This window comes from Vicugna pacos, chromosome 2, assembly GCF_048564905.1.
Source record: "Vicugna pacos chromosome 2, VicPac4, whole genome shotgun sequence".
Lineage (NCBI taxonomy): Eukaryota > Metazoa > Chordata > Mammalia > Artiodactyla > Camelidae > Vicugna > Vicugna pacos.
In genome coordinates, this window is record NC_132988.1 from 30593518 (window position 1) to 30619972 (window position 26455).

A 26455-nucleotide genomic window follows, 5' to 3' on the forward strand; every position below is an offset into this window, starting at 1 on the left:
GTTAGTGCATGGTATTAAATACTATTGAATATTTTTTTACGGTAGAAAGATAAACACCGCACTCTTGGGCCATAGACCCTAGGTGTGGTTGACTAAACTATAAAGGGACAAACCTAATTAAATGGCCTAAGAGAGCCTTCCTGCTTTAGTTATAAAGTACATTTAATAAAAGATATTTTGCCAAAAGAATTGTAATCACTACATAAATCAGAAAATAAATGTTTCCTCTTATAACTACCTAGAGAAACTGAGGCAAGTTTTGGACAGTGAATCAGGAAACTACATGGGCTCAATCTTCAACTAATGGTGATGAGCAGAACCCATGAGTGGACATGGACAAGATCAATGGACAGCAGTAAAAGGACTGCCTAGTTCACTCAACTAAAACATGTCACAATCAAAAAATTCCTCAGCTGGAATCCTTAAGTCATTCTGGGTGCCTCAGTGGAGTAGAAGCCACAATTTCTTTAGTCCTGGTAACGTAATACTGCCTGGTTGTTATTTATAGGAAGAAGGGTGTGTGTGTCTGTGTCTGCGTCTGTATGTACATGTCTTTTGTAACCAGCTTATTTACAAGATGGAGAGTAATGGTCTCTTCAGAAGAATAAATAGGTTTCTTGGCAAGGTGCCAAGAGAATTCTAGGACTACCAATGAATCACTACCATGAGCTTTTTTCTTTGGTAGCCATAAGTGATGCTATTCTTTGAGCCTGTATTATTAAAGGCTAAGGAAACTGAGGACTAAAGTAACACCAGCTCAAATGACAAAACTGCCTTGACACTCCCCTATGGGCTCAGATTATATTGATACCAGTGGTTCTCAAACTTGGTTACAGATACAGAGTATCTGGGGAGCTTTTAAAAGATGCCTAGATGCTAATGCCCAGTCTCTTCTCCAAACCAATGAAATCATAATCTTTGCAGGTGGATCCTAGGCTTCCTTCTTTCTTTCTTTCTGGAAAGCAGAATTGAGAAATCTGGGGTTTTAACGAGTAAATGACATTTTAGAGGAATGTTAGAATTCTTAGATTATTGGTAAAGGCCAATGAACCACTACAATATTTGAATTTCTAGTCTTATTTTTTAGCAAACTAATTCCAAAGGTCCAAAATATGACACTAATAACACAACCCAAATATGCAGCAAAAGTGCTGGAGTGAAGAGCAGGAGCAAATGACCAGCTTCTTTCATTTGCTCACTTACTCCTCAGCTCAGAGGAGGAGAAAACATAAAGGCTGAGAATCAGAAAGAACTATATTTGAATTCTAGGCTTATAATCATATCCCTAAAAATGAGCATAATAATAATATCCTACTTTTCAAGAACAGATAATATTTGTAAAGCACTTAGACCAGAGCTGGCACATTGCAGATATGTATGTAATAAATGTTATTTCTCTCCTTCCTTCTTGAAACCATCTTACTGCTGTCATTAGTCAATGGATATATTTAGTACTCATCTTCTTCCCAACAGAGCAACCATTTATTCAAGACTTATCATGTATATCAGATATGTTAAGTACTTTACATGTTCTGTTTTGTTTAATCTTCACAACAACCCTATGAGGGTATCTACCTACCATAATTTCCCCCCACTTTATTCTTTTTTTGTGTGTGTGGGGGTATTGGCTTTATTTATTTATTTGTTTTCTTAGAGGAGGTATTGGGGAATGAAGCTAGGACCTTGTGCATGCTAAACATGTGCTCTACTACTTGAACTATACACTCTTCACTTTAAAAAGAACCTAAAACTTACTGGGATTATAACTTGCCAAGGTCACAGTAAGTTACTGAGCTGGAACTCAAAACCAGGTTTGATTTCAAAGCCTTCAGGTGCTTAACCACTGTGCTATACTTTCTAAGGAGTAGCTAATCCAGTCTAGTTATGAATACTGCAGAAACAGACCAAAATTAGAAAATTGTTTTAAAAAGCAATTAGAAACATACACAGAATACCACAGGAACAAAGAATAGGAACTCTCTATCTAGACTTGGGTAGAAATGGGATCAGAATAGTTAATAGAATGTCCTGAGGAACAAACAAATTGTGTGCCTAAATAGCTAAATAAACTAAGATTAATTATAACAGAGGCTTTCATACTTCTCTAAATCCAATAGTAATAAAATATTTTACCTTGTGACCAAGTCAACACATTACTCACATATATGTGTGTGTGCATAAAAGCATATATAAGTGGGGGAGGGTGTAGCTCAAGTGGTAAAGGACTTTCTTAGCATGCACAAGGTCTCAAGTTCAATCCCTCCTAGCATCTCCTCTAAAAATAAGTAAATAAACCTAACTACCTCCCCTCACAAACAAAAAGTTAAAAAAAAGCATATATAAGTTTTGCAAGTAATTCTTAAATTTGCATGCATGTATGAATTATAATACATATCGATCTTACTATGATCAGTGTAGTCTTATATTTTCCACTGTATTTTTAAGTAAGTCACAATCACTAAACTGATTTCACAACCCACTAGTGGGTAGAAAACCATAGTCTGAATGAGAACATTGAGATCAGAAATGGCAAATTCTGCCTTTTGTGCCAAGTCTGGTAAACTGGCAGAAGCTATTAAAGCTGTGATAAAGACCATAAATCTGAATTCAAGAACAATATTAAACAATGCTGGAATGATTAAAGATGTCAGTAATGGACAGAGGAGAGGGAAACAGAGGTACACATGCCATGTAGCTGTCGTTCCTTTATCTGATAAAGATTCTAGATGAAAATTAAATGGGCTTTATTTTTACACAAGTCAGTGCAAATGTAAATTTTTTTCAGAAAAATTTATTTGTAACATCTTGTATTCCTCTTGAATACCACAATATCTGATTAATAATATATTCTTATTTGAGATTTACAAGAGGAATCTATTTTTAGAAACTGAAGAAGGGTAAATGCAGGTAAATATTCAGTGGGAAATTATCTTTTTTCTTCTTCCATCTCATCTTTCCTTCCTTCCTTTTCCCAGGAATAAAAAGCTTGCATGAGTCCATTTCATGTTGTTTCTCACCCTCTTAGTCTGGTCTCAACTCAGTCCTACGCATAAACTTAACCCTAAACATTTCTCAAGGAAGCAAGATCTAATCTGGGCAAAAAAGAAGAGTTAGCAAAGCAGAGGGAGGAAGAAGAGAAGAGCAAGCAGAGGTAAAAATATGTACAGATGTCTAGAGGCTAGAGAGCTCAGTTCATTTGCAGAGTATGTATTTCAGTACTACTGTGGCCTGGAAGACTACAGCTGACCCTTCAACGTATGAGGGTTAAGAGCTCCAACGCTCCCAGTCAGAAATCTGAGTGCAACTTAAGGTTGGCCCTTCACATATACATGGTTCCTCTGTATCTTCAGTTCCTCATCAGCAGATTCAATCAAGCACGGATTATGCAGTGCTGTAGTATTTAATACTGATTTTTCAGATCTGCATATAAGGACCTATGCAGTTCAAACCCATATTGCTCAAGGGTCAACTGTTGTAGGAAAAAATGAGATTGAACAGGTGAGTTAGGATGTACCATGAGAGGCCTTACTTTTTCTGAACTCAAGGAATCTTAACTGGTTTGGCTCTAAGCATGTATCAACTTGGGGATGTATATGCACATCCAAGATAAATCTGTAATGGTGGGAACAAGAATGAGAAAAATCTCTCTTTTAAATTTCATTTGGCCTTTGTATCAGACCCTAAGATGGTTCCAAATAATCCTACCTCTCGATACCAGCAACTTTGTGTAGTCTCCTTCCACACTGTACCAGGGCTGGTCTGTGTGAACACTATTAACATGACAGAAGTGATGTCACTTACAAGTACAGGTTATGTAAGACACTGAGGCTTCCATCTTGGAAGTTCTCCCCGTTTCTTAAATCATTCACTCTGGGTGAAGTCATGTTGTGAAATGCCCTATGGGGAGGCCTATTTGGTGAGGTGCTGAAGCTTCCTGTCAACACCCATGCAAATGAGCTTGAAGAGGATCCTCTAGCCTGTTAAGTCTTCAGAGACTGCAGCCCTGTCTAATACCTTGACTGCAGTCCTACAAGAGACCTGAGCCAGAGCCACCCAACTAAGCTGTTTCTGGAGCCTTGACCTTCAGAAACTGCGAACTAATAAACGTTCGCTGTTTTAAGCTACTGAGTTTTGGGGTAATATGCTATGCAGCAACAGACAACTTAAATATAGCCCTCTCTTCGGTTTCACAATTCAAAATCAGGCTACTTCAGTACTAGTTTTTAGTATTTTTAAAAAACTCCAAGTGTAAAAACATGACAAAATATTTGACCTGTAATTTTCTTTTGCATCTTCCCAAGCAAGTTGTCTAAATTCCTCATACATTTTTTTATTGAAATGATCTCTGAGGAAAAAGGACCAGAAACGAAAGAGGGTATTCATTTCTTGGGACTGGCCAATTCCCAAGCGTTTTCTCTCTGGAAAAAAATCAAAACAGCAGATGTTTTATATAACTTAAAAAAAAAGAAAGCCAAAACATTAATCCTCAAAACGTATTTGGGTTTCTTCTAAACAAAGAACTAATAATCCATTTTCTGACACATTGCTCAAATTTAAGTATTTGCCAATAGTAATAAGATATACTAAACTTTACTTCATAATATGTCTAAAGTACAAAATACACGAATAAAGAATATATATAAGCACATCTACTTAAGGAAATTATAACAAAAGAATATTTTAACCTGATATTAAATGTCACAATTTTAATTTTAAATATAGATATACAAAGGAAGGTATCTTACCACTTAGGCATCTTCGACGATACTTGTGGTATACTTGTTGGGTAAAACCGTTTTCCTTCAAAAGTTCATGAGAAGGGTGCTGGAACTTTGGGAATGAATGAGGAGTACATCCATAACTTCCTACTAGTGGTGCACCTTCTGAAGGCGAAGCATTTGAACTGCTGTTTGAGGAGGGGGAAAAAATGTTCAAACTGAAATATTAAGAACCAAGTGTTTAAACCAATTTGAACTATTTGTTTGTTACTGAGAGTCTGAGCAGTGGAAAAGACATTAGTCCCCAAAACTCACCTAAACTACTGAACATACAGATCTACATATGAATTGCTATTTATGTTCAATATATGGGTAAATTCCAAAGTTGATAAAGAACATAGTCATGAATTCTCAAACTAAAACTGTAAGTAGAAGCACATAATTAAATAATTAGCTTATTCCTCTTCTAGATCCATTATTAATTTAGTTTAGATTAGTTTATTTTTCTTATGTTAGCAGGGAAATTTTCAGTCTTCATAAGTAATTAGGTTAATGATATACACTGAATCAGCAGAAACAAGGGATAAAACCTGGTACAAAGGCAATAATTTCATTATCCCAAAGACATACTTGCAATTCTGTAAGTCTACTCCATTTCTGATATTTCGCCTATATCTTTTCCTTCTCATCTGCACTTCATTATTCAAATTGAGGCTTTCCTCCTCTTTCACTTGAACTAACTGGTCTCCTTGTTTTTCCAATCTCCCTCCTCTTTCTGCCACCAAAATGATCTTTCTAAGACTGATCTAAATAAATGGTTCTCAACATGTGGTCTGTAGATGCTTGGAGGGGTTCCCAAAAACCTTTCAGAAAGTCTGCAAAATCAAAACTATTTTCATAATAATACTAAGATATTATTTTCCCTTTTCACTGTGTTCACGTTTCTGCTGATAGTGCTAAAGCAATGATGTATAAAACTGTTAATGTAAACCCAGGCAGTGGTTACTAGTGGTTGTATTATTCACTGCTATGTACTTGAATTTTTTTTAAATGCCAGTTTCAACTTAGGATGTCCTTGCTGAAGAAAAAAAAAAGTAACTTTATGAAATCTCAGCCCTTGAGTACATGTCTTACTGTGTGTGACAAAATGGGGAAAGAAGCTGTAGTTTTGCAAAATGAAAAAGTTCTGCAGATGTTTCACAGCAACGTGAAGACACTTAACAGTACCAAACCATATTCTCAAAAATAGTTAAGATGGCAAATTTTATGTTATATGTTTTGTTTTTTATTGTAACAGTTACGGGGGAGAAAGTACTTTAACAGCACATCAAAGTACGATGGCTGTTGTTATCAACTAAATATTTGTTGTATTCCTAATTTTCAATGTGATGGTATTAGGAGGCAACAGTCTTGACAGTAGAGATCTCATGGCCTCAGAGAATAAGCATTCCCTTCTCTTCAATTTCTCAAAAAAACTTTGAGAAGGATTAGTGTTAAATCTTCAAATATTTGGTAGAATTCACTAATGAAGCCATTTAGTTTAGAATTTTGTTACGGATTTTTGATTACTGACTTAATCTCTTCACTTCTTATAGGTAGATTGAATTTTTTATTTCTTCTTAAATCAGCTTAGGTAATTAATGTGTTTAAATAAATTTATGCGTTTCTTCCAGGTTACCTAATTTGTTGATGTATTATTTTTAATAGTATTCTCTTAGAATCCTTTTTCTCTCTGTAAGGTCAGTAGTAAAATCTCCATTTTCATTTCTGATTTTAGTTACTTGCATCTTCTTTTGTCCTCTGGCAGTCTAGCTAAAGAAGGGTTTGTCAGTTATGTTGATCTTCTCAGAGAACCAACTTTTGGTTTCATTGATTTTCTCTATTGTTGTTTTCTTCTCTAGATTGTTTATCTTTGCTCTAACCTTTGATATTTCCTTCCTTCTGCTATCTTTGGATTTAGTTTGCTCTTCTTTTTTAAGTTCCTTAATGAATAATGTTATGTTATTGATTTGTGATCTTTCTTCTTTTTAAATGTAGGCATTTATAGCTACAAATTTCCCTCTAAGCACTGCTTTCCCTGCACCCCATAAGATGTGGTACGCTGTGTTTCTGTTTTCATTCATCGCTAAGTACAGTCAATCCTCAGTATTTGTGAGGGATTAGTTACAGAACCCTCCACAGATGCAGAATCCATGGATGTGGAGGGCCAACTGTATTTTCTAAGTTCTATCATGATTTCTTCTTTGACCTAGGAGTTACTTAAACATGTATTGTTTAATCTCCACATTTTCAGTTTTCCTTCTGTTAAGGATTTCTAACATCATCCCACTGAGGTAAAAGAAGATAGCTTGTGTGATACTTCTACTGAAACTTCTATTATGGCCTGACACATGGTCTATTGTGGAGAATTTCCCATGTGTACTTAAGAATTTGTATTCTGTTGTTGTTGGTTGAAATATTCTATAAATGTCTGTTAGTTCTAATTGCTTATAGTGTTATTCAAGTCCTCTATTTTGTTACTCATCTTATGTTGGGTTGATCTATGCATTATTGAAAGCAGGGTATTGAAATCTCCAACTATTCTTGTAGAATGTTTATTTCTCTTCTCAATTCCATCAATTTCTCTTTCATATATCTTGAGCAGCTGCTATTAGTTACATAAATGTTTATAACTGTTATATATTCTTTTATACTGAACTTCAATTAATATATAATGTCCTTATCCCTTATAATTCTTTTTGGATTTAAAGTGTATTTTGTCTGATATTAAAATATAAGCTCTCTTACATTTGCATCTTTTACCACCATTCCACTTTCAATCTATTTGTATTTTTGAATCTAAGTCTCCAGTAGACAGTATATATAGTTGGATCATGTGTTTATACCATTCTGCCAATCTCTGTCTTCTGACTGGAAAATATAATCTATTTACATTTGAAGTAATTACTGATAAGGAGGGACCTACCACTTTATTAGTTTTCTATGTGCCTTATAGATTTATTGTCCCTCATTTCCTCTGTTACTGCCTGCTTTTGTGTTGTTTCTTTCTCTTTTGAGTGAAATATTTGATTCCCTTCTCATTTCCTTTTATATATATTCTATTGATTTTTTTTGTGGTTATCATGAAGATTACACTTAAAAAAACTCTGCTCTTATACACTTCTGTTTTCCCCTATTATTGATGCCATAGATTACATATTTATATACTGTATACCCAACATAGATTAATTTTTTTAATGCATTTGTCTTTCAAATCACATAGAAAGTTGAAAGTGGAGTTGCAAATTAAATTGCATTTTTACCAAAGATCTTTCTTTCTTCATATGGCTTCATGTTACTGTCTAGTGTCCATTCGTTTCAAGCTAAGGACTACAATTTCTTGCTGAGAAGGTCTAGTGGTGATGAACTCCTTCAGCTTTTTTTTTTTAATAGACTTTATCTTTTAGGGCAACATTAGGGTTACTGAGTGGAAGGTACTGAGCTTTCCCTAAACCCTCTGTATTCTGGCTCCCCACACCACAGCTTCCCCCACTATCAACATTCACCACATCTAGCACCAGAGTGGTACATTTGTTACAAATGATGAGCCTACACTGATACATCATAATCACTGAAAGTCTGTAGTTACATTAGCGTTTACTCTTGGTGTTGTACATTTCATTGGTTTGTAAATGTATAGCCAGATGTAGCCATCATTATAGTAGCATACATGGTATTTCACAGCCCAGAAAATCCTCTTTGGTCCACCTATTCATCCCTCCCTACCCACAACCCCTTGAAACAACTGGTCTTTTTCATTATCCCCATAGTTTTCCTTTTCCAGAATGTCAAATAGTTGAAATCATACAGTATATAGCCTTTTCAAATTGGATTCCTTCACTTAGTAGTATGTGTTTACAGTTCATCCATGTCTTTTCATGGTTTGATCACTTGTTTATTTTTAACACTGGGTACTATTCCATTGTCTGGATATACTACAGTTTATTTACCCATTTGCCTAATGAAGGACATCTTGGTTGCTTCCAAGTTTTGGCAATTATGATTAAAGCTACTATAAACACTCATGTGCAGGTTTTTGTGTGAACATAAGTTTTCAGCTCCTTTGGGTAAGTACCAAGGAGGGCAGTTGCTAGATTGTATGGTAAGAGTATGTTTAGTTTTGCAAGAAACTTCCAAACTGTCTTCCAAGGTGGGTGTACCATTTTGCATTCTTACCATCAGTGAATGAGAGTTCCTGTTGCTCCACATTCTCACCAGCAGTTAGTGTTGTCAGTATTCTGGATTTTAGCTTTTCTAATATGTGTGTGTAGTAGAATCTCATTGTTGTCTTTCTTTCAATTCTCTGATGATATATGATGTGGAGTATCTGCATATGCTTATTTGCCATGTATATATCTTCTTTAGTGAGATGTGTTTTCCAGGTCTTTGGCCCATTTTCTAATCAGTTTTTTTTTTTTTAAAACTGTTGAGTTTTAAGAGTTCTTTGTATATTTTGGACAGTAGTCCTACCAAGTCTCTTGCAAATACTTTCTGCCATTCTGTGCCTTGTCTTCTCATTCTCTTGTCAGTGTTGTTCCCAGAGCAAAAGTTTTTCATTTGAATGAAGTCCAGCTTATCTATTTCTTCCTTCATGAATTTTGCTTTTGGTGTCATATTTAAAAAGTCATCACCAAACCCAAGATCAGGTAGATTTTCTCCTCTTATCTTCTAAGAGTTTTATGGTTTTGTGTTTTACATTTAGGTCTGTGATCCATTTTGAGTTAATTTTTATGATGGGTGTAAGATCTATGTTTATACTTATTTTTTGCATGTGGATGTCCAACTGTTCCAGCACCATTAGTTAGAAAGATTATCTGTGCTCCACTGTATTGCCTTTGGTCCTTTCGTCAAAGACCATTTGACTATATTTATGTGGGTCTATTTCTGGGCTCTCTATTCTGTTCCATTCATCTATTTGTCTATTTTTTCACCAATATCACACTGTCTTCATCACTGTAGCTTTATAATAGGTCTTGAAGCCAAGTAGTATCAATTTTGTAACTTTGTTCTTCTCTTTAAATATTGTGTTGGCTATTCTGGGTCTTTTGCTTCACCATATACTTCAGAATCAATTTTTGTTTTAAATGGAAGTATTGAGAATTGAACCCAGGGCCTCGTGCATGCTAAGCATGTGCTCTACCACTGAGCTATGCCCACACCTCCCTGAGAATCAGTTTGTTAATATGCACAAAATAACTTCCTGGGATTTTTTTTTATTGAAATTGTATTCAATATGTAGGTCAAGTTGGGAAAAACTGACATCTTGACAATATTGAGTCTTTCTATCTTTGAACATGGAACATATCTCCATTCATTTAGTTTCTTGATTCCTTTCATCAGAGTTTTATAGTTTTCCTCATATAGATCTTGTACATATTCTGTTAGGTTTATACCTAACTATTTCTTTTTGGTGGATGATAAATAGTATTTCACTTTTAATTTCAAATTCTACTAGTTTATTGCTAGTATACAGGAAGTGATTGACTTTTATATGTTAATCATGTATCCTGTAATCTTGCTATAATTATTTATTAGTTCCAGGAGTTTTTGTTCATTATTTATGACTTCCTACATATGCAATCATGTCATCTGTGAACAAAAGCAGTTTTATTTCTTCTTTCCAAATCAATATATCATTTCCTTTTCTTTTCACTCACGCTTTGTTTATCTTTGAATATCTCTCTCAATTCTGAAGGGCAGTTTTGCCAGATATGGAATTCTTAGTTCAGCTGATACATTTAGTAAGGATGCCGTGTATGTGATGAGTCCCTTCTCTCTTGCTGCTTTCAAGATTCCCTCTTAGTCTTTGATTTTTAACAGTTTGATTATATTATGTCTTGGTGTGAGTCTCTGTGGGTTTAATCCTACCTCAGGTTCATTAAGCTTATCAGATTTGTAGATTCATATATTTCATCAAATTGGGAGGTTTTCTGTCACTATTCTTTCAGCACCTTTTTTCTCCTTTCCTACTGAGATTCCCACAATGTATGTATTGGTTCAGTTTATGTGCCCTACAGGTCCCTTAGATACTATTTATTTTTTCTTCATTCTTTCTGTTCCTCAGATTTGATAATTTAAATTGTCCCATCTTTAAGTCTGCGGATTCTTCTTTCTTCTGTTTGATGAAATCTGATTTTGAACACTCTGATGCATTTTTCATTTCAGTTATTGTATTTTCTTCTCCAGAATTTCTTTCGGGGTCCTTTGTAAAATTTCTATTTCTTTATTGATGATCTTGTTTTCTTCATACATTGTTTTTCTATTTTTACCCATATCTTCCTTTAGCTTTCTGAATATCTTTAAAATAGCTGTTTTAGAGACTTTGCCTAGAAAAAATGGCATCCAAGCTTCATCAGGTACATTTTCTATTAATTTTGTTCCTTCAAATGGGCCATACTTTCTTATTTCTTTTTTTTTTTAAGGCTTGTGATTTTCTGTTGAATGCCGAACATTTGAATCTTATGGTGTGGTAACTCTGGAAATCAGATGCTCCCTCTTCCCCAGGGTTTCCTATTTTTTGTTTGTTTGTTTGTTTGTTTGTTTTTCAATTGTTGCAGGGTGCTTCTGTGCTGGGACAAGCCTGAGGTGAAAGCTTAAATTTTCCTAAGGTCTTTTCCGAGCCTACAGCTGTCCTTGGGCATGGGTGGTAGTTTTCTAAATTTACTGCTATTAGCAGTCGTTTCTGAACATCAAAAAACAAATAAAAAGGACATTCACACAGTGAGACGAAACAATGGCCACCAGACTATGTCTGCACTTTGTTGCTAAGCGGCAATTAGCAGTCAAAACCCAGAACTCCAATATTTGGAGGATATGGTCCTTCCTGCCTATTCTGGATCCAGCAAGCCATACCAGAAATGTGGGTTGCCATATTCCCAAATACCTGTCACAGGGCTGAGGCGGGGGTGGGAAACGCCACTAGAGGATCAAAGGCTGACATCAACCAGTATTAATAATTTACAAGACAAGCTTTCCCCTGGAAGCTATATGTGTTCAAGTAGACTATACAATTCCATAATAGTCAATGCCAACAGTTTCTGCCAGTAAAATTGTCTAAGTGGTGAGAAGGATTCCTGTTCCTTCCCCCTCTGCTATCTTCCTGACATTACTCTCTCTAGTGGTTATTTTTTTAATGTAATTTTTTTTGAAATTGCATTTTGAGATAAGTCAACATTTAGAAGTCTGCATAACTCAGTCAATCAATATTTCCAAATGACCAATGCATGATGTTACAAAAGCATGCACAGACAAAAAGATCCATTCAAAGTGTAGGATAGTCCAATGGCTTTTAATGTAAGAGTATAAAACCTTCCTGGGTATAAAAAGGTCATTGATATATGGTTTCAGATTCCATATTGCAATTAACTTTAAAAAAAAACTGCCACTTGTTCAGCTTTGATATAATAGCAAAGAATATCAACAATGATCCAAAAAGGCTATAAAATACTCCTCCTTTTCCTAGATTTTATTCCTATACTTCAACAATAACAAAAAACAAATTATAAGCATTTTATATATAGAAACATATGAGAATCTAGTTACCTCATATTAAGTGAAACACTGAACAAATATGCAAAACTTTTTTTGGGGGGGATTAAGTTATTAATTTGCTTGTTTATTTGTTTAAATGGAGGTACTGGGGATTGAATCCAGGACCTCATGCATGCTAAGCACACTGAGTTCTACCCTCCCCCAACAAATATGCAAAACTTTAAAACAATACCTCTCTATTCAGGAATTTTTTGTTTAGAGAAATATAATTATACTTTATAAAGATCTGTTATTTACATTAATATATAATAGCTTTATTATGTTATTTAAATAAGTATTTAAATTTTTTGTTTTACTTTATAACTCAATTTATTTTTTTATTTTTTAATTATATAACTCTCATAAACAAAAGTTCTTTGAGGTGCTCAGTAATTTTTAAAAGAATAGTTTCTTAGACTAAAAAGTCTGAAAAACCATTTAACTAAATCATATCACTTTTGGCATTTAGAATTCATTGCCTACAGAATAAGCTATGAATCTGTAGCCATACCTAGATCCATCATAGAATTCTATATTCAATGAGAATATCTTTCAAAATGAAAAGAAGAATCCTTTTCCTGATAAACAAAAGCTAACAGAATTAACTGCCAATAGACCTACACAAGAAATGGTTAACAAATGAAAAGCATTGAAAATGGTAAAAAGAATATTATAAGAATTTCCTTTTTCATGTTAATTGCTTTAAAAGATAACTGTCTAAATAAAAAATAGTAACAAAATACAGCACAAAAGAGGAGGCAACAGAACTTTACTGTTGTAAGATTCTTATACTATACATGTAATGGTATATTATTTGAAAGTAGTCTATACGTTAAAATGTATATTTCAAACCCAAGAAGACCAGTAAAAAATAAGAGATATAACAAGAAGTCAATAGTAGAGATAAAACAGATGCATTATAAAAAGTAAGGTGATTCAAAAGAAAGTAGGAAAAAAGAACAAAGAATATAAGATAATAGATTTAAACCTTATCACCAATAATTACATTCATATAGATGGTCCAAGGATATGAATGCTCACAGTGGGGAGGCTGTGATGTGGGAAGCAGAAAGGCATAAGGGAACTCTGTACTCTTCACTCAATTTTGCTGTGTACCTAAAACTGCTCTAAAAGATAAGTCAATTAAAAAAATTTCACCCCTCATTATTGTAATTGCAGACTTGTCTGTCATCTCTGAACTAAGATCCGGAAAAGTAGGGACTGTATCTATCTTGCTTCCTGCTATACATAAGTGCAACATTTTTCACCATTACCTATTGATCTCTTAACTATACTGCTCCAATTAAAAAACCTGGGAAACAAACTGTCAAAATGACTTAGAACACAAAATAACTCTTAGTATACAATAGGTGCCCAAGAAGAATACATACATATTTTAAGGACAATATATCCAATGAGAACAAAATGTAAAAGTACCAAATAAGTATCACTGAAGAGACTTGGAGATTTTCAGATAATGATAAATTTCCCAGCTTTTCCTTGAATGAAACTAATTCTTACCTTATAGTAACCAGTCAAAAAAAAAAAAACTTTCCTAAAGCTCATTTTTCAGTTAGAAAGCTGTTCAGATAATTATTCTGAAAATATCTTCACAAATACAGGATACGTTTTCAAGAGACAAAAAGCAATTAGTAAATCACCTCTGTATCCACTCTACAGCACAAAACAGCCATACTCTGTTGGATTTCACTGGCATTGTTAAAAGGTTTGCTCTATCATCTCTTTTCAGGTAAATAATAGTATTTTTTAAAAATTAAAGCTAAAAGAAAAATCACTTACTGTTAATAACCAGTTAATATAAATTATTTCCCCCAAAAGGAAAAATTCTGAACTATTAATGTGTTTTATTTCCATATCCTTTATATAGGTTGAGTAGATTGTTTAGCACAATAAGAACCTACTGTGCTACAAAAAATCTAGAATCTTTCCAAAGATACTTTCATAGACCTACATATTTTTAATAAGAGTATACATTTGTGGAAATTACTTTAAATGGGAAAAAAAAATGTCCTACTGAATTATTCCTTAATGTACTTATTGTAAAACTGTCACACTTATCTTCTTTGGCTTCTTTTTTTACTGTTTTCATTGTTCAATAATTTGCTAACATACTAATTCTTAAATATTCCCAAATATCTAATTAGTAACTGTTTTCAACAAACTTAAAATCAAAAACAAAACAATGTTTGACAAATACAGTACCTGACAGAGGATGTTCTTGGCCCATGATCTCTGGAATCCATTACCCAGCCAACATGACACTCTAGAGGAGGATTTGTACTATGTCTTGTTTTTCTCTTTCTTGGACTCTAAGGAAAAAGAAGTCAAACATTGCAATTACTTTCAGTAGTGTGAACCTCACAAATAAATTAAAACCCTCTGACTGTAAAACCAACTCAAACATTTTCATATTGTGGATGACACATTATGAAATCATATGAAGTCACAAAACTCAAACATCTCACATGCAAGTTACAAAACTTAACAAACAAGGCTCTTTGCTAGGTTTCAACACCCAGATTAAAGGAAATACAATAGAATGAGTCTTCATTATACCTTCTGATCGTCTTTAATTACACTACCCATGGTAAAGAAGTTATTCCTCAACCTGAGAAAACACTGCTATGGTAAAATATCATTTTTAAATGAATTCTTGCAATCTAAAATGTACTTCTTTTTCTTTTACTGTGATAGAAACTAAAAAGTCTCATTTTGTAATGTTAAAGTATATAAAATGCAGGCTTTATAGTCCTGGTGTTTTGTGTACCTTTACATCAACAGCTTTTGGTTCTTTAACAACAGGATAAAATCTTGGTGTTTTATTTGGATCTTGTAATCTGGGTGTTCGAGGTGTTTTGGCTGCCCTGGCAGGATAAATTGTAGGAGATCGCGGAACTGCTGTAGGCAATGAATGGGCAGTTGTTGCTGAAGACATATCTGAAACATCAAACAGTTTCTGAGCCAGTTCATCAGTCAAATCTGAAAAATAAAAACCTGTTAAAATATTTGGGTGCTAGGAGAATATTTTACTTTGAGAAGAAGGAAAATTCTAAAATTCTCTAATCTCAGAGGATTTTTTCATTAGAAACATTTCAAATGTATAAGAAAGAATTTTAAAAAACACTTCTCTACATATCACTTACTAAATTTTCATTTTGCCTTCTTTCTGGTTTATTTATTAAAGAAAAAGAAGTTAAAGCCCACTGTGTAACCTCTCCTAATCCCATTTTGCTTATCCTCCTCAGAGATAACCAGGCTCTTAAATTTGGTATTTTTATCTATTACTATATATATAATACATGTCATATTATTTTGCATAATTAACTTTATATATGTGGTATCACACTGTATTATCATTTTGAAGGCTTTTTTGGTCAATATTTTGTTTGAGAAGATTATTCAAGTTCTATTCATAAAGCTTTGGTTTACTCATTTTCACTGAAGAATATCAAGCTGTTATACAACTATCAAAAATTACTCATTATCCTGAAGACACAAGTTATTTCCAAATTTTTGGCATAATCAAAAATGCTTCAGTGAACATTGCTGAACATGTCTCTTTGTATATGTGTGAGCATTTCTCTAGGGTTTATATTTGAAATGGAAATGCTGAGTCAAATGGCTCATGTATCTTCTGACTCACTAAATACTGATTGCCAAGCTGAGTTCTATAGTGGTTTTATCAATTTATACTTCAACCAGCAGCATATAAAAGTCCCAGCAATTTAACATCCTGGCTAAGACTGGTTTTTGTTTAGACTTTTAAATATTTTTTCCATCTCATGGGATTTAAATGGCATTTGCATTTTCTAGTAAGTTGAGTGTATTTTCATAGATACAGTCATCATTCAAATTTCCCTTTTGTGAACTTGCCTTTTTGACTGTTCTTCTGTTAGACTGTTTTACTTACAAGTTTGTGAAAATCTTAAGGTAAGATACTAAATAAGCAAGCAGATGAGCAAATAGTAATATCAAAAATATAAGCTTTAGTTCTATATGGTTTTTCTTCAGACTTATCAACCTCTTTTGGTTCATACAATAACTTTTTGTTCACTCAACAAATATTACTGAATGCCTATTATATGTAAAGCACTATTCTAGCCACAAGTTTGTAAATTCAAAAGTGAACTTACCCACTCTATTACTAGTATTCCTGTCTTAACAATTTTCCTCCCAATTCATTTTCCTTACTATAACCAGAATGATTATTCTGAGGAGCAAATTAGGTAGTTTCATATTTCTACTAAAAATCTTTCAGTGTTTCTCTTTTGGCTTTAGGAGAAGTTGAGGCTCTTTACCATGGCACATAAAAATTTCCTGATTTTGCTTCATCAGTTGTCATTCTCCACTTCAATTTTGGTGCCCCAAATAGCAACCTACTTATTGTTCCCGTTTTCTTGCTTCATGTCTTTTGATATGCTTTTGCTCTAACTAAAGTCCCTTCCCCTCATCTTTTTACATCCAGTTGGCTTCATATCATCTCTTTAATATCCAGAACAAATGTTACTTTCCCTAGGAATGTGTAGCATTCTTGAAAATCTTCTGCCAACAGAATTAATCTATTCTTTCTGGTGAAACCTCTGCATTTTATCCACTTATTTTTTTAAATTATGAAGTTAAAATTAATTTTCTTACAAAACGTTCCATTAGATGCTAACAGTAAGTCCCAGTGCTTCCCTGAAAGCAAGGGCCACAACCTTATATTACTATACCAGTGTCTACAATTGTGCCTGGGGAAAAGTATATCCCGACCAAATGACTGATACACTTAACTCAATCATGTTAATGCCACTTATCTGTATAGCAAAAAGATACAAAATCTCAGAGATAAAAATACGATCACACACTGAAAAACATATTAAATCCAATGTCCTTGTAAAAGAAATATTCAAAGAGCTAGGAGCAATAACTCAGAAACAGTAAGCTTCCTAGTATCCAGATTATGGTCTCTAAATTCTATTTCCCACTGATCTGGTCTCCTGAAAAAATAGTCTGAAGCACAAAGTATTATATGAGTCTAGGAAATCTTGAGCCACAAAGCAATGAAGTTTAAAATGAAAATATTAGCATAGTTCATGAAGAATAGAAGAAACTTTAGGGGAATACAGTGGTCAAAAATGAACTGATATTATCACTAAAAATGATGACTGAATTGAATTAAAACACATAAATACATTCCATCAGTTCATAATGGTATTTTAAAACTTAATCATATTTCTAGGTTGCTCTGAAAATGATAAACTGAATACAAAGAAAGAAATAAGAATATATCCTTCCATTCTTAAGGTAAAAACTGAATTTCAGGTAAACAAAGTTGATAAAAATATTCTTATACATAGAATTCTAGGTAAGAAACACAGAAGAAATGATAGAATTAGAAGATGACTACTTTGCAACTCTAATGAAATAGAGGATCAAGGGAATGCTCATCATTAGTTGCTAAAATTATTTGGTAAAATGTTGACTAGAGATTTCACAACCCACGAAACAAATAACTGATAAGCTGGATTTAATTAAAACAAAAACCTTTTGCTCTGGGAACAACACTGACAAGAGAATGAGAAGACAAGGCACAGAATGGCAGAAGGTATTTGCAAGTGACTTGGTAGGACTACTGTCCAAAATATACAAAGAACTCTTAAAACTCAACAGTTTAAAAAAAAAAACTGATTAGAAAATGGGCCAAAGACCTGAAAAACACATCTCACTAAAGAAGATATATACATGGCAAATAAGCATATGCAGATACTCCACATCATATATCATCAGAGAATTGAAAGAAAGACAACAATGAGATTCTACTACACACACATATTAGAAAAGCTAAAATCCAGAATACTGACAACACTAACTGCTGGTGAGAATGTGGAGCAACAGGAACTCTCATTCACTGATGGTAAGAATGCAAAATGGTACACCCACCTTGGAAGACAGTTTGGAAGTTTCTTGCAAAACTAAACATACTCTTACCATACAATCTAGCAACTGCCCTCCTTGGTACTTACCCAAAGGAGCTGAAAACTTATGTTCACACAAAAACCTGCACATGAGTGTTTATAGAAGCTTTAATCATAATTGCCAAAACTTGGAAGCAACCAAGATGTCCTTCATTAGGCAAATGGGTAAATAAACTGTAGTATATCCAGACAATGGAATAGTACCCAGTGTTAAAAATAAACAAGTGATCAAACCATGAAAAGACATGGATGAACTGTAAACACATACTACTAAGTGAAGGAATCCAATTTGAAAAGGCTATATACTGTATGATTTCAACTATTTGACATTCTGGAAAAGGAAAACTATGGGGATAATGAAAAAGACCAGTTGTTTCAAGGGGTTGTGGGTAGGGAGGGATGAATAGGTGGACCAAAGAGGATTTTCTGGGCTGTGAAATACCATGTATGCTACTATAATGATGGCTACATCTGGTTATACATTTACAAACCAATGAAATGTACAACACCAAGAGTAAACGCTAATGTAACTACAGACTTTCAGTGATTATGATGTATCAGTGTAGGCTCATCATTTGTAACATATGTACCACTCTGGTGTGGGACATTGCTATGAGGAAGGCACATCTTTCACCACATGGGCTTTAGCTAAGCAAGTTGGGGTCAAGGAGTAAATGGGAAATCTCTGTATCTTTCTCTTAATTTTGCTATGAGCCTAAAATTGCTCTAGGAAAAAAAATCTTTAAAAAAGGTGAAGGGAAACTTTATGATGAATAGATCAGGCTGACAACATCTAAACCCAATGATCAATCATAGCATCAGTAAATGTGAGCCTGAAAGATATCGTATGATGCAATAGGAAATAAACAACTCCTATGAAATAGGCTTGCCACCACAAAAATAAAAATCCTAAATATACTAAATCTATATCTAAGTACCAGTTCACAAGAAATAGAGGAGATAAAAGAACACAGGTAAACATGAATCATAAGAAATCCTATGATAAAGTAACTAGTTTCTTCAATAAATCTTTGGCATGAAAAAAGAAGAGAAGAAGAATGATTAGAGATTATGAGTGACTTAATGGTCTTATCAATCAAATGCTACATGTGTACCTTGTCTGGTCCTGATTCAAACAACAAATTAGAAAAATATATATTTCAGACAATAAGAGGCAATAAATATATACTGAGTAGTAGATGATATTAAGGAATTATTACTAATTTAATGTGAAATAATGATATCATAAAAATATATATATATATACAGTGGGTATTTACAGAAGAAATAATACAGTGTTTGAGATTCGTGGGCCATCTCTTGTACATGAATGTTCAAAATAGCATTTTTCATAATAGTCCAAACTGAAAAAAATCCAAATATCCATCAACTGCCATACAGGTAAACAAAATGAAGTGTGTCCATGCTATAAAACACCACCTCATAAAAAGGAGCAAAGTACTGATCTAAGCAACAACATGGATTAACTTCAAAAAATATATGAACCGAAAGAAGTCAAGACACATTGATTACATATCGCATGATTCCATTTACATGAAATTTCTAGGAGGTGAAAAAAAACATACAGTCAGCAGATCACCAGTTACCTCAGACTGAAGCTGAGTGTTGAGACTTGACTGCAAATGATCATGAAGAAACTTTTAGCATGATGGAATTCTAAAACTAAATCATAGTGCTGGTGTACAAGTATACAAATTTACTGAAATTCATCAAAATATACACTTAAAGTGAGTTAATTTTATGTAAATTATACCTCAAAAAAGCTTTACAAAACAAAAAGATCAGGCCATCTGCTCTTCAGGGAATCTCAGTTGTGATTGTCTACCATACAGTTTCTGCTAAAAGTAGTATCAAATCAGAGAGGGCTGATATTTCAGAGGATCAAGCTAAAACACTGATTTTGAAAGTACAGTCCCACCAGTGGCATCAGCATAACCTGTGAACTTGTTAAAAATGCATATTCTCAGGTCCCACCTCATTTTACTAAGTCAAGAAACTCTGGGTGCAGAGTTCTTTGATTTGTTTTAACAAGCTTTCTAAGTGAACCTGATGCTTGCCAAAGTTTAATAACCACTGGACTGAAAGGTATGCTAACTATTCTACTACTTAAGATTTTCCATATCTTATTGGTACCAAATAATTGCACAGGTGCTTATGGACCTTCTCCATAGCCCCCAATGTCTTTATAGACAGGAACTGCCTTTATAAAAACAGAACTTAATATTGAGCTATTGGTGTTCACTGAAGGCTGATAATAAAAATGCTATATAAGGACGGACACTTTATTTTTTATGTAAATAAAATGCTACTGAAGCAGGACTCAGCAAACTTTTCCTATAAATGCCAGATAGGAAATTTTTTTTGGTTTTTCACATCATAAAGTCTCTGATGAAACTATTCAACCTTACCACTGTAGCATAGCCACAGACTATAAGTAAATGAAGGATACGGCCAGATTGGACCATGGCAGGCCAGTTCTGGCCTATGGGTAATAAATTTGCCAATCACTGAACCAGAGCAGTCAGATAGATGGGGGATCCAAATACTAGATTTAAATTTGCTTACAAAAAAGTCATTATAACTATATTTCATGTATTCAGTAAGATAGAGGAAAGTATGACCACAGCAAAGAGATACAGGCAATAAAAAAGAACCCAATACAACTTCGAGAGAGGAAAAACCCAACAGCTGAGATTAAAAAAAACAAAAAACAAAAACCAAAACAACCCATACTAGATGGGTTTAAAAATAGATTAGACACTGCAGAAGAAAAGTCTAATGAACTTAGAAACATAGGAGTAGAAATTGTCCAAAACAAAACACAAATTAAAATATGACTGGGGGGGCGGGAAGAGGGCATTAGTGAACTATGGGAGGTGAAGTAGCTTAATATATATGTAACTGGAGTCAAAGAAATAATTTTAAAGTACATAAAAATTATTAATTTTTAAATTTAAAATGCTAATTTAAAATATGGCTAATTTTTTTTCAAATTTGATCTAAAATATAAAAACACATAGGTACAAAAACTCAATAAGCCTAAAGTACAAGAACACTAAGAAATCACAACAAAGCAATCGCAAACTGCTTACAACAGGTGATAAAGAGAAAATATTAAAAGCAGCCAGAATCAATAGCAGTTATTGAATCTGATCAACAGAGTCAAAAAACAAATGGAAAAATTAATCAAGCCTCAGGAACCTTTAGAACATCAGTAAGCCTAGGTGAGAAGAATGCAGAAATAAAACAAACTCTGAAGAAATAATAGTTTAAAACCTCTGAAAGTTCAGCTAAAGGCATAAACCTACAGATTCAAGAAACTGAGAGAAGTCTATCCAGGATTTATCCAAAGAAATCAATGGCCAGACACATCATACTCTAATTGCTAACAACTTCAGACAAATTAAAAAATCTTGAAAGTAGCTAGAGAAAAAGAATTCACTACAAGTGAGAGAAAAATCTGAATGATGACAAATTTTTTCTTTTTATAAGCATGGAAGCCAGAAAGAAGTGGCCTGACAGTTTTAAGTGCTGAAAGAAAAGAACTGTCAATCCAGAATTCTATATCCAGTGAAAACATCCTTTGGGAATGAAAGTGAAATAAAGATACTGTCCGATGAAGGAACTACTACTATAAATCACAGTAGAACTGCTCTCAAAGAATTACTAAAGAAAGTACTTCGAGCAGAAAGAAGTGATACCAGAAAGAAACTTGGAACATCATAAATAAAGAGCAAGAGAAATAAAAAAAGTCTTAATATACATAAATATTCTCCTTTTAAGTTCTTTAAAACATATCTGATAATTAAAAATAAAAAAATAAACATTGTCTGGTGGGATTTTCAATGTATGACTATAGCACAAAGAAATTTGTATGGAAATAAAATTTCTGCATTTCTGTTGTAGAAATAAAATACTGATTCTAAATAAACTGAAAAATTAAGTGTCCCTAGAGCAACTTAATCCCTAGTGGGAGTGCTAAAAAATAAAAATAAAAAATGATACATACAGCCAAACTCACCCTAGATAAATTAAAATATAATTTAAAAAAATTACAAATATAGTTGACCCTTGAACAACATGGGGTTGTATTACACAGATCAACCTATACGTGGATTTTTTTTTCAATAAATATAGAACCTGTCTTCACTTTGAAGATCTTTAAATTAACTAGGTATGGGGAAAAGTTTGTGTTCAATTAGAGATCACAATACACAGAATCAAAAGAACTAGGGTTTGAGTCCTAGTTCTAGTCAATCTGTTTCAGCTTCCTATCCTTGGATGAGTCATTTATCAATTCTTTTGTTTTTGAGGCAGAGATGGCAGTACATGACTTTCTGACTGTATGGGGGTCAGCACCCCTGACTCTTGAATTGCTCAAGAGTCAACTGTTACCCAAAAGGGCAGAAAAAGGGAAACAGAGAAGTAAAATGCAGAGAACAGAAAATGAATAGTAAACAGTAAATCTAAATCCAAACATATGAATAATTATATTAAATGTAAACAGTCTAAACACAACATTAAAAGACTGTCAGAATGAATTAAAAAACATGACCAATGTATATGTTGTCTCTGACAAATTCACTTCAAATATAATGAAATAGGTGGCTTAAAAGTAAAGGGATAAAAAGATACACCACATACCATACAAAGCGTAATCAAGAGAAAGCTAGAATGGCTATATCAAAATCAGATAAATTAGATTTCAGAGCAACAAAAATGATTGGGAATAAAGAAAGCAGCATATACTAGTATAAAGGTCAACTCCTAAGAAGACACAGTAAACCTAAGTGTAGTACACCTAATAAAACAGCTTCAAAATAAATGAAGCAAGGAAAAATAGACAAACTTTCATTTATAGTTGGAGACTTCAACACTCCTCTCACTAATAGAGCTAGTAGATGAAAAATCTGCAAGGATATGTAACTTACCAACACCATTAACCAACTGAATCTGGTTAAGAATTTGTAAGTCACTCCAAAACAGCAGAAAAAATATTCTTGTCAAATGTACATGGAACATTCACTAAGACCATATTGTGCGTCATAAAAAAGACCTTGACAAATTTAGAAGAACTGAACCATGCAAAATATATTCTCCGATCATAATGGAATTAAATTATGTATCAGTAATATCAGGAACAAAAAGATAACAGGAAAATTTCCAATCACTTACAAATTAAACAACACGTTTCAAAATAACCTATGGATCAAAGAGGAAGTTTAAAGAGGAATTAGAGAATTTTTTGAAAGTAATGAAAATTACAACATGACATCAAAATCAGTGAAATGCAGTTAAAGCAGTGCTTAAGGAAAATATATAAGATTAAGTACTTATATTAGAAAAGTCTCAAATGAATAATTTAAACTTTCCTCTTAAAAAATAAGATATCAGGAAAATACCCAAATATTTAGAAATTAAACAAAATCACTTCTAAATAACTGATGGGTCAAAGAAAAAAATACAAAGAAATTAGAAAATATCTAGAATTGAATGAAAATGAGAAAACAACATATTGAAAATTCTGAGGTGCACCTAAAATAGTGCTTAAAAGGACATGTGTAGCACTAAATGCTTATAATAGAAAAGAAGAAAGTTCTCAAATAAATTGTCTAAGCTTCCACTTTGTGAAACTAGAAGAGGAAGAGCAAAGTAAACTCAAACCAGGAGAAAAATGGAAAAGAAAAGATAACAGCAGAAAATAATACTACTAGGAGAAATAATCACGTAGATCAATGAAAATAAAGGTTTCTAAAAATGTATTAAACTGATCACTGAACAAGAAAAAAAAGAAGCACAAATTAAAAATATCAGGGATGAAAGGAGATATGGGGATAACTGATTTATTATACTGTCCTTTATTGTAATTCAAAGTTTTGTTTGTTTGTTTGTTTTACAAATTGAAGGCTTATGGCAACTCTATGTCAAGCAAGTCCATTGGCACCATTTTCAAACAGCATTGCTCACTTCATGTCTCTGTGTAACATTTTTGTAATTTTCACAGTATTTCCAACTTCCCCATTATTATTTGTTATAGTGCCCTGTGATCAGTGATTTTTGATGCTACTATTTTTATTTTTATTCATTATTTATTTATTCATTTATTATTTTTAATTGTTTTGGGGTGCCATGAACCACACTCATATAAGCAAACAATCAATAAATGTGTATGCTCTGACTGCTCAACCAACTGACTGTTCCCCTGTGTCTCTACCCCTTCCTGGGGCTCTGTATTCCCTGAGAAACAACAATATTGAAATTAGGCAAATTAATAACCCTATCAAGACCTCTAAGTGTCCAAATAAAAGGAAGAGTCACACATTTCTCACTTTAAATCAAAGGCCAAAAATGATTAATCTTAGTGAGGAAGGCATCTCAAAAGCAGAGATAGGCCAAAAGATGGCCTCCTCTGCCAAACAGCCAAGTTGTGAATGCAAAGGAAAATTTCTTGAAGGAAATTCAAAGTGCTAGTCCAAGTGAACACAGGAATGATAGAAAGTGAAATTACCTCATTGCTGCTATGGAGAAAGTTTTGGTGGTCTGAACAGATGATCAAACCAGCTACAACATTCCCTTAAGCCAAAGCTTAATCCAGAACAAGGTACTAACTCTTCTCAATTCTATGAAGGCTAAGAGAGGTGAGGAAGTTGTAGAAGAAAAGTTTGAAGCTAACAGAGGTTGGTTCATGAGGTTTACAGAAAAAAGCCTTATCTCCATAACAGAAACATGCAAGATGAAGCAGCAAGTGCTGATGTAGAGCTTCAGCAAATTATCCAGGTGCTCTAGTAAAGATAGGTGGCTTCACTAAACAGCAGATTTTCAATGTAAATGAAACATTTTTGTATTGGAAAAAGATGCCGTCTGGTGAGGAGAAGTGAATGCCTGATTTCAAAACTTTAAAGAACAGGCTCACTCTCTTGTTAGGGGCTCATGCAACTGTGACTTTTAAGTTGAAGCCAATGTTCATTTACCATCCCCAAAATCCTAGGGCACATAAGAGTGATTTCTGTATATACTCTACTTGTGGTCTATAAATGGAATAACAGAGTCTGGATAACAGCACATCTGTTTACAAAATGGTTTATAGTGGGTTTAAGCCCAATGTTGAGATCTATTGCTCAGAAAAAGATATTCCTTTCAAAATATTATTCCACATTAACAATGCACCTGGCCACCCAAGAACTCTGATGGAGATGTGCAACATTTTCATGCCTACTAACACAAAGTCCATTCTGCAGCCCATGGATCAAGGAGTAATTTCAAATTTCCAGTCTTACTATTTAAGAAATACTTTTTATAAGGCTATAGCTACCATAAATAGTGATTTTTCTGATGGATCTGGGCGAAGTTAATTTAAAGCCTTCTGGAAAAGATTCACCGTTCTAGATGCCATTAAGAACATTTATGATTCGCGGGAAGAGGTCAAAACATTTGGAATTTGGAAGAAGTTGATTCCAATCCTCATGGATGACTTTAATAGGTTCAAGACTTCAGTGGAGGAAGGAACTGCAGATATGGTGGAAATAGCAAGAGAACTAGAATTAGAAGTGGAGCCTGAAGACGTGACTAAATTGCTGTAAACTCATGAAAAAAAAAAAACCTGAATGGATGAGGAGTTTCTTCTTATGGATGAGCAAGGAAACTGGTTTTTTGAGATGGAATCTACTTCTGGTGAAGACAACATAAGATTTAGAATATTACATAAACTTAGTTGATAAAGCAGTCACAGGGTCTGAGAGGACTAACTTCAATTTTAAAGGCTCTATTATGGGTAAAATACTATCAAACAGCATTGCAAGGTACAAAGAAATTGTGAAAGGAAGAGTCAATCAATTTGGTGAACCTCATCTTTCTACTATTTTAAGAAATTGCCACAGCCACTCCAACCTTCAGCAAAAACAATCCTTCCTGATCAGTCAGCAGCCATCAACATTGAGGGAAGACTGTCCACCAGCAAAAAAAAATTACAACTCGCTGAAGGCTCAGATGATAGTTAGCATCTTTTAGCAGGAAAGTATTTTTAAATTAAAGTATGTACATTTTTCTTTTAGACATAATGCTATTGCACACTTAATAGACCACAGTACAGTCTAAATGTAACTTTTATATGCACTGGGAAACCAAAAAACTCACGTGACTTGCTTTATTGTGAATGTTTACTTTATTGTG

The 26455-nt window shown here is 33.6% G+C and overlaps 1 protein-coding gene and 1 long non-coding RNA gene across 17 annotated transcripts in view; one reads left to right on the forward strand and one right to left on the reverse strand.

The window, feature by feature from the left end:
* Positions 1-26455, reverse strand: part of LARP1B (La ribonucleoprotein 1B) — a 103701-nt gene that overhangs the window by 4276 nt on the left and 72970 nt on the right. For 3 of the 10 annotated variants that reach the window (XM_031691840.2, XM_031691848.2, XM_072937662.1), the window contains 4 exons: positions 15076-15302; positions 14511-14617; positions 4746-4906; positions 4274-4418 (listed from right to left, as the gene is read on the reverse strand). In XM_031691840.2, coding sequence (XP_031547700.1) covers positions 4274-4418; positions 4746-4906; positions 14511-14617; positions 15076-15302 — 640 coding nt within the window. Of the gene's footprint in view, positions 1-4273; positions 4419-4745; positions 4907-14510; positions 14618-15075; positions 15303-26455 lie in introns of those variants that run through there. The other 7 variants (XR_012058939.1, XM_072937633.1, XM_072937626.1 and 4 more) reach the window with 6 other exon arrangements.
* The window catches only part of LOC140685695 (uncharacterized), a 90427-nt gene continuing 64408 nt past the window's right edge, over positions 437-26455 (forward strand). For 6 of the 7 annotated variants that reach the window (XR_012059034.1, XR_012059026.1, XR_012059027.1 and 3 more), the window contains exon 1: positions 437-476. This is a non-coding gene — a long non-coding RNA (uncharacterized lncRNA). Of the gene's footprint in view, positions 477-14815; positions 14936-26455 lie in introns of those variants that run through there. The other variant, XR_012059024.1, reaches the window with a different exon arrangement.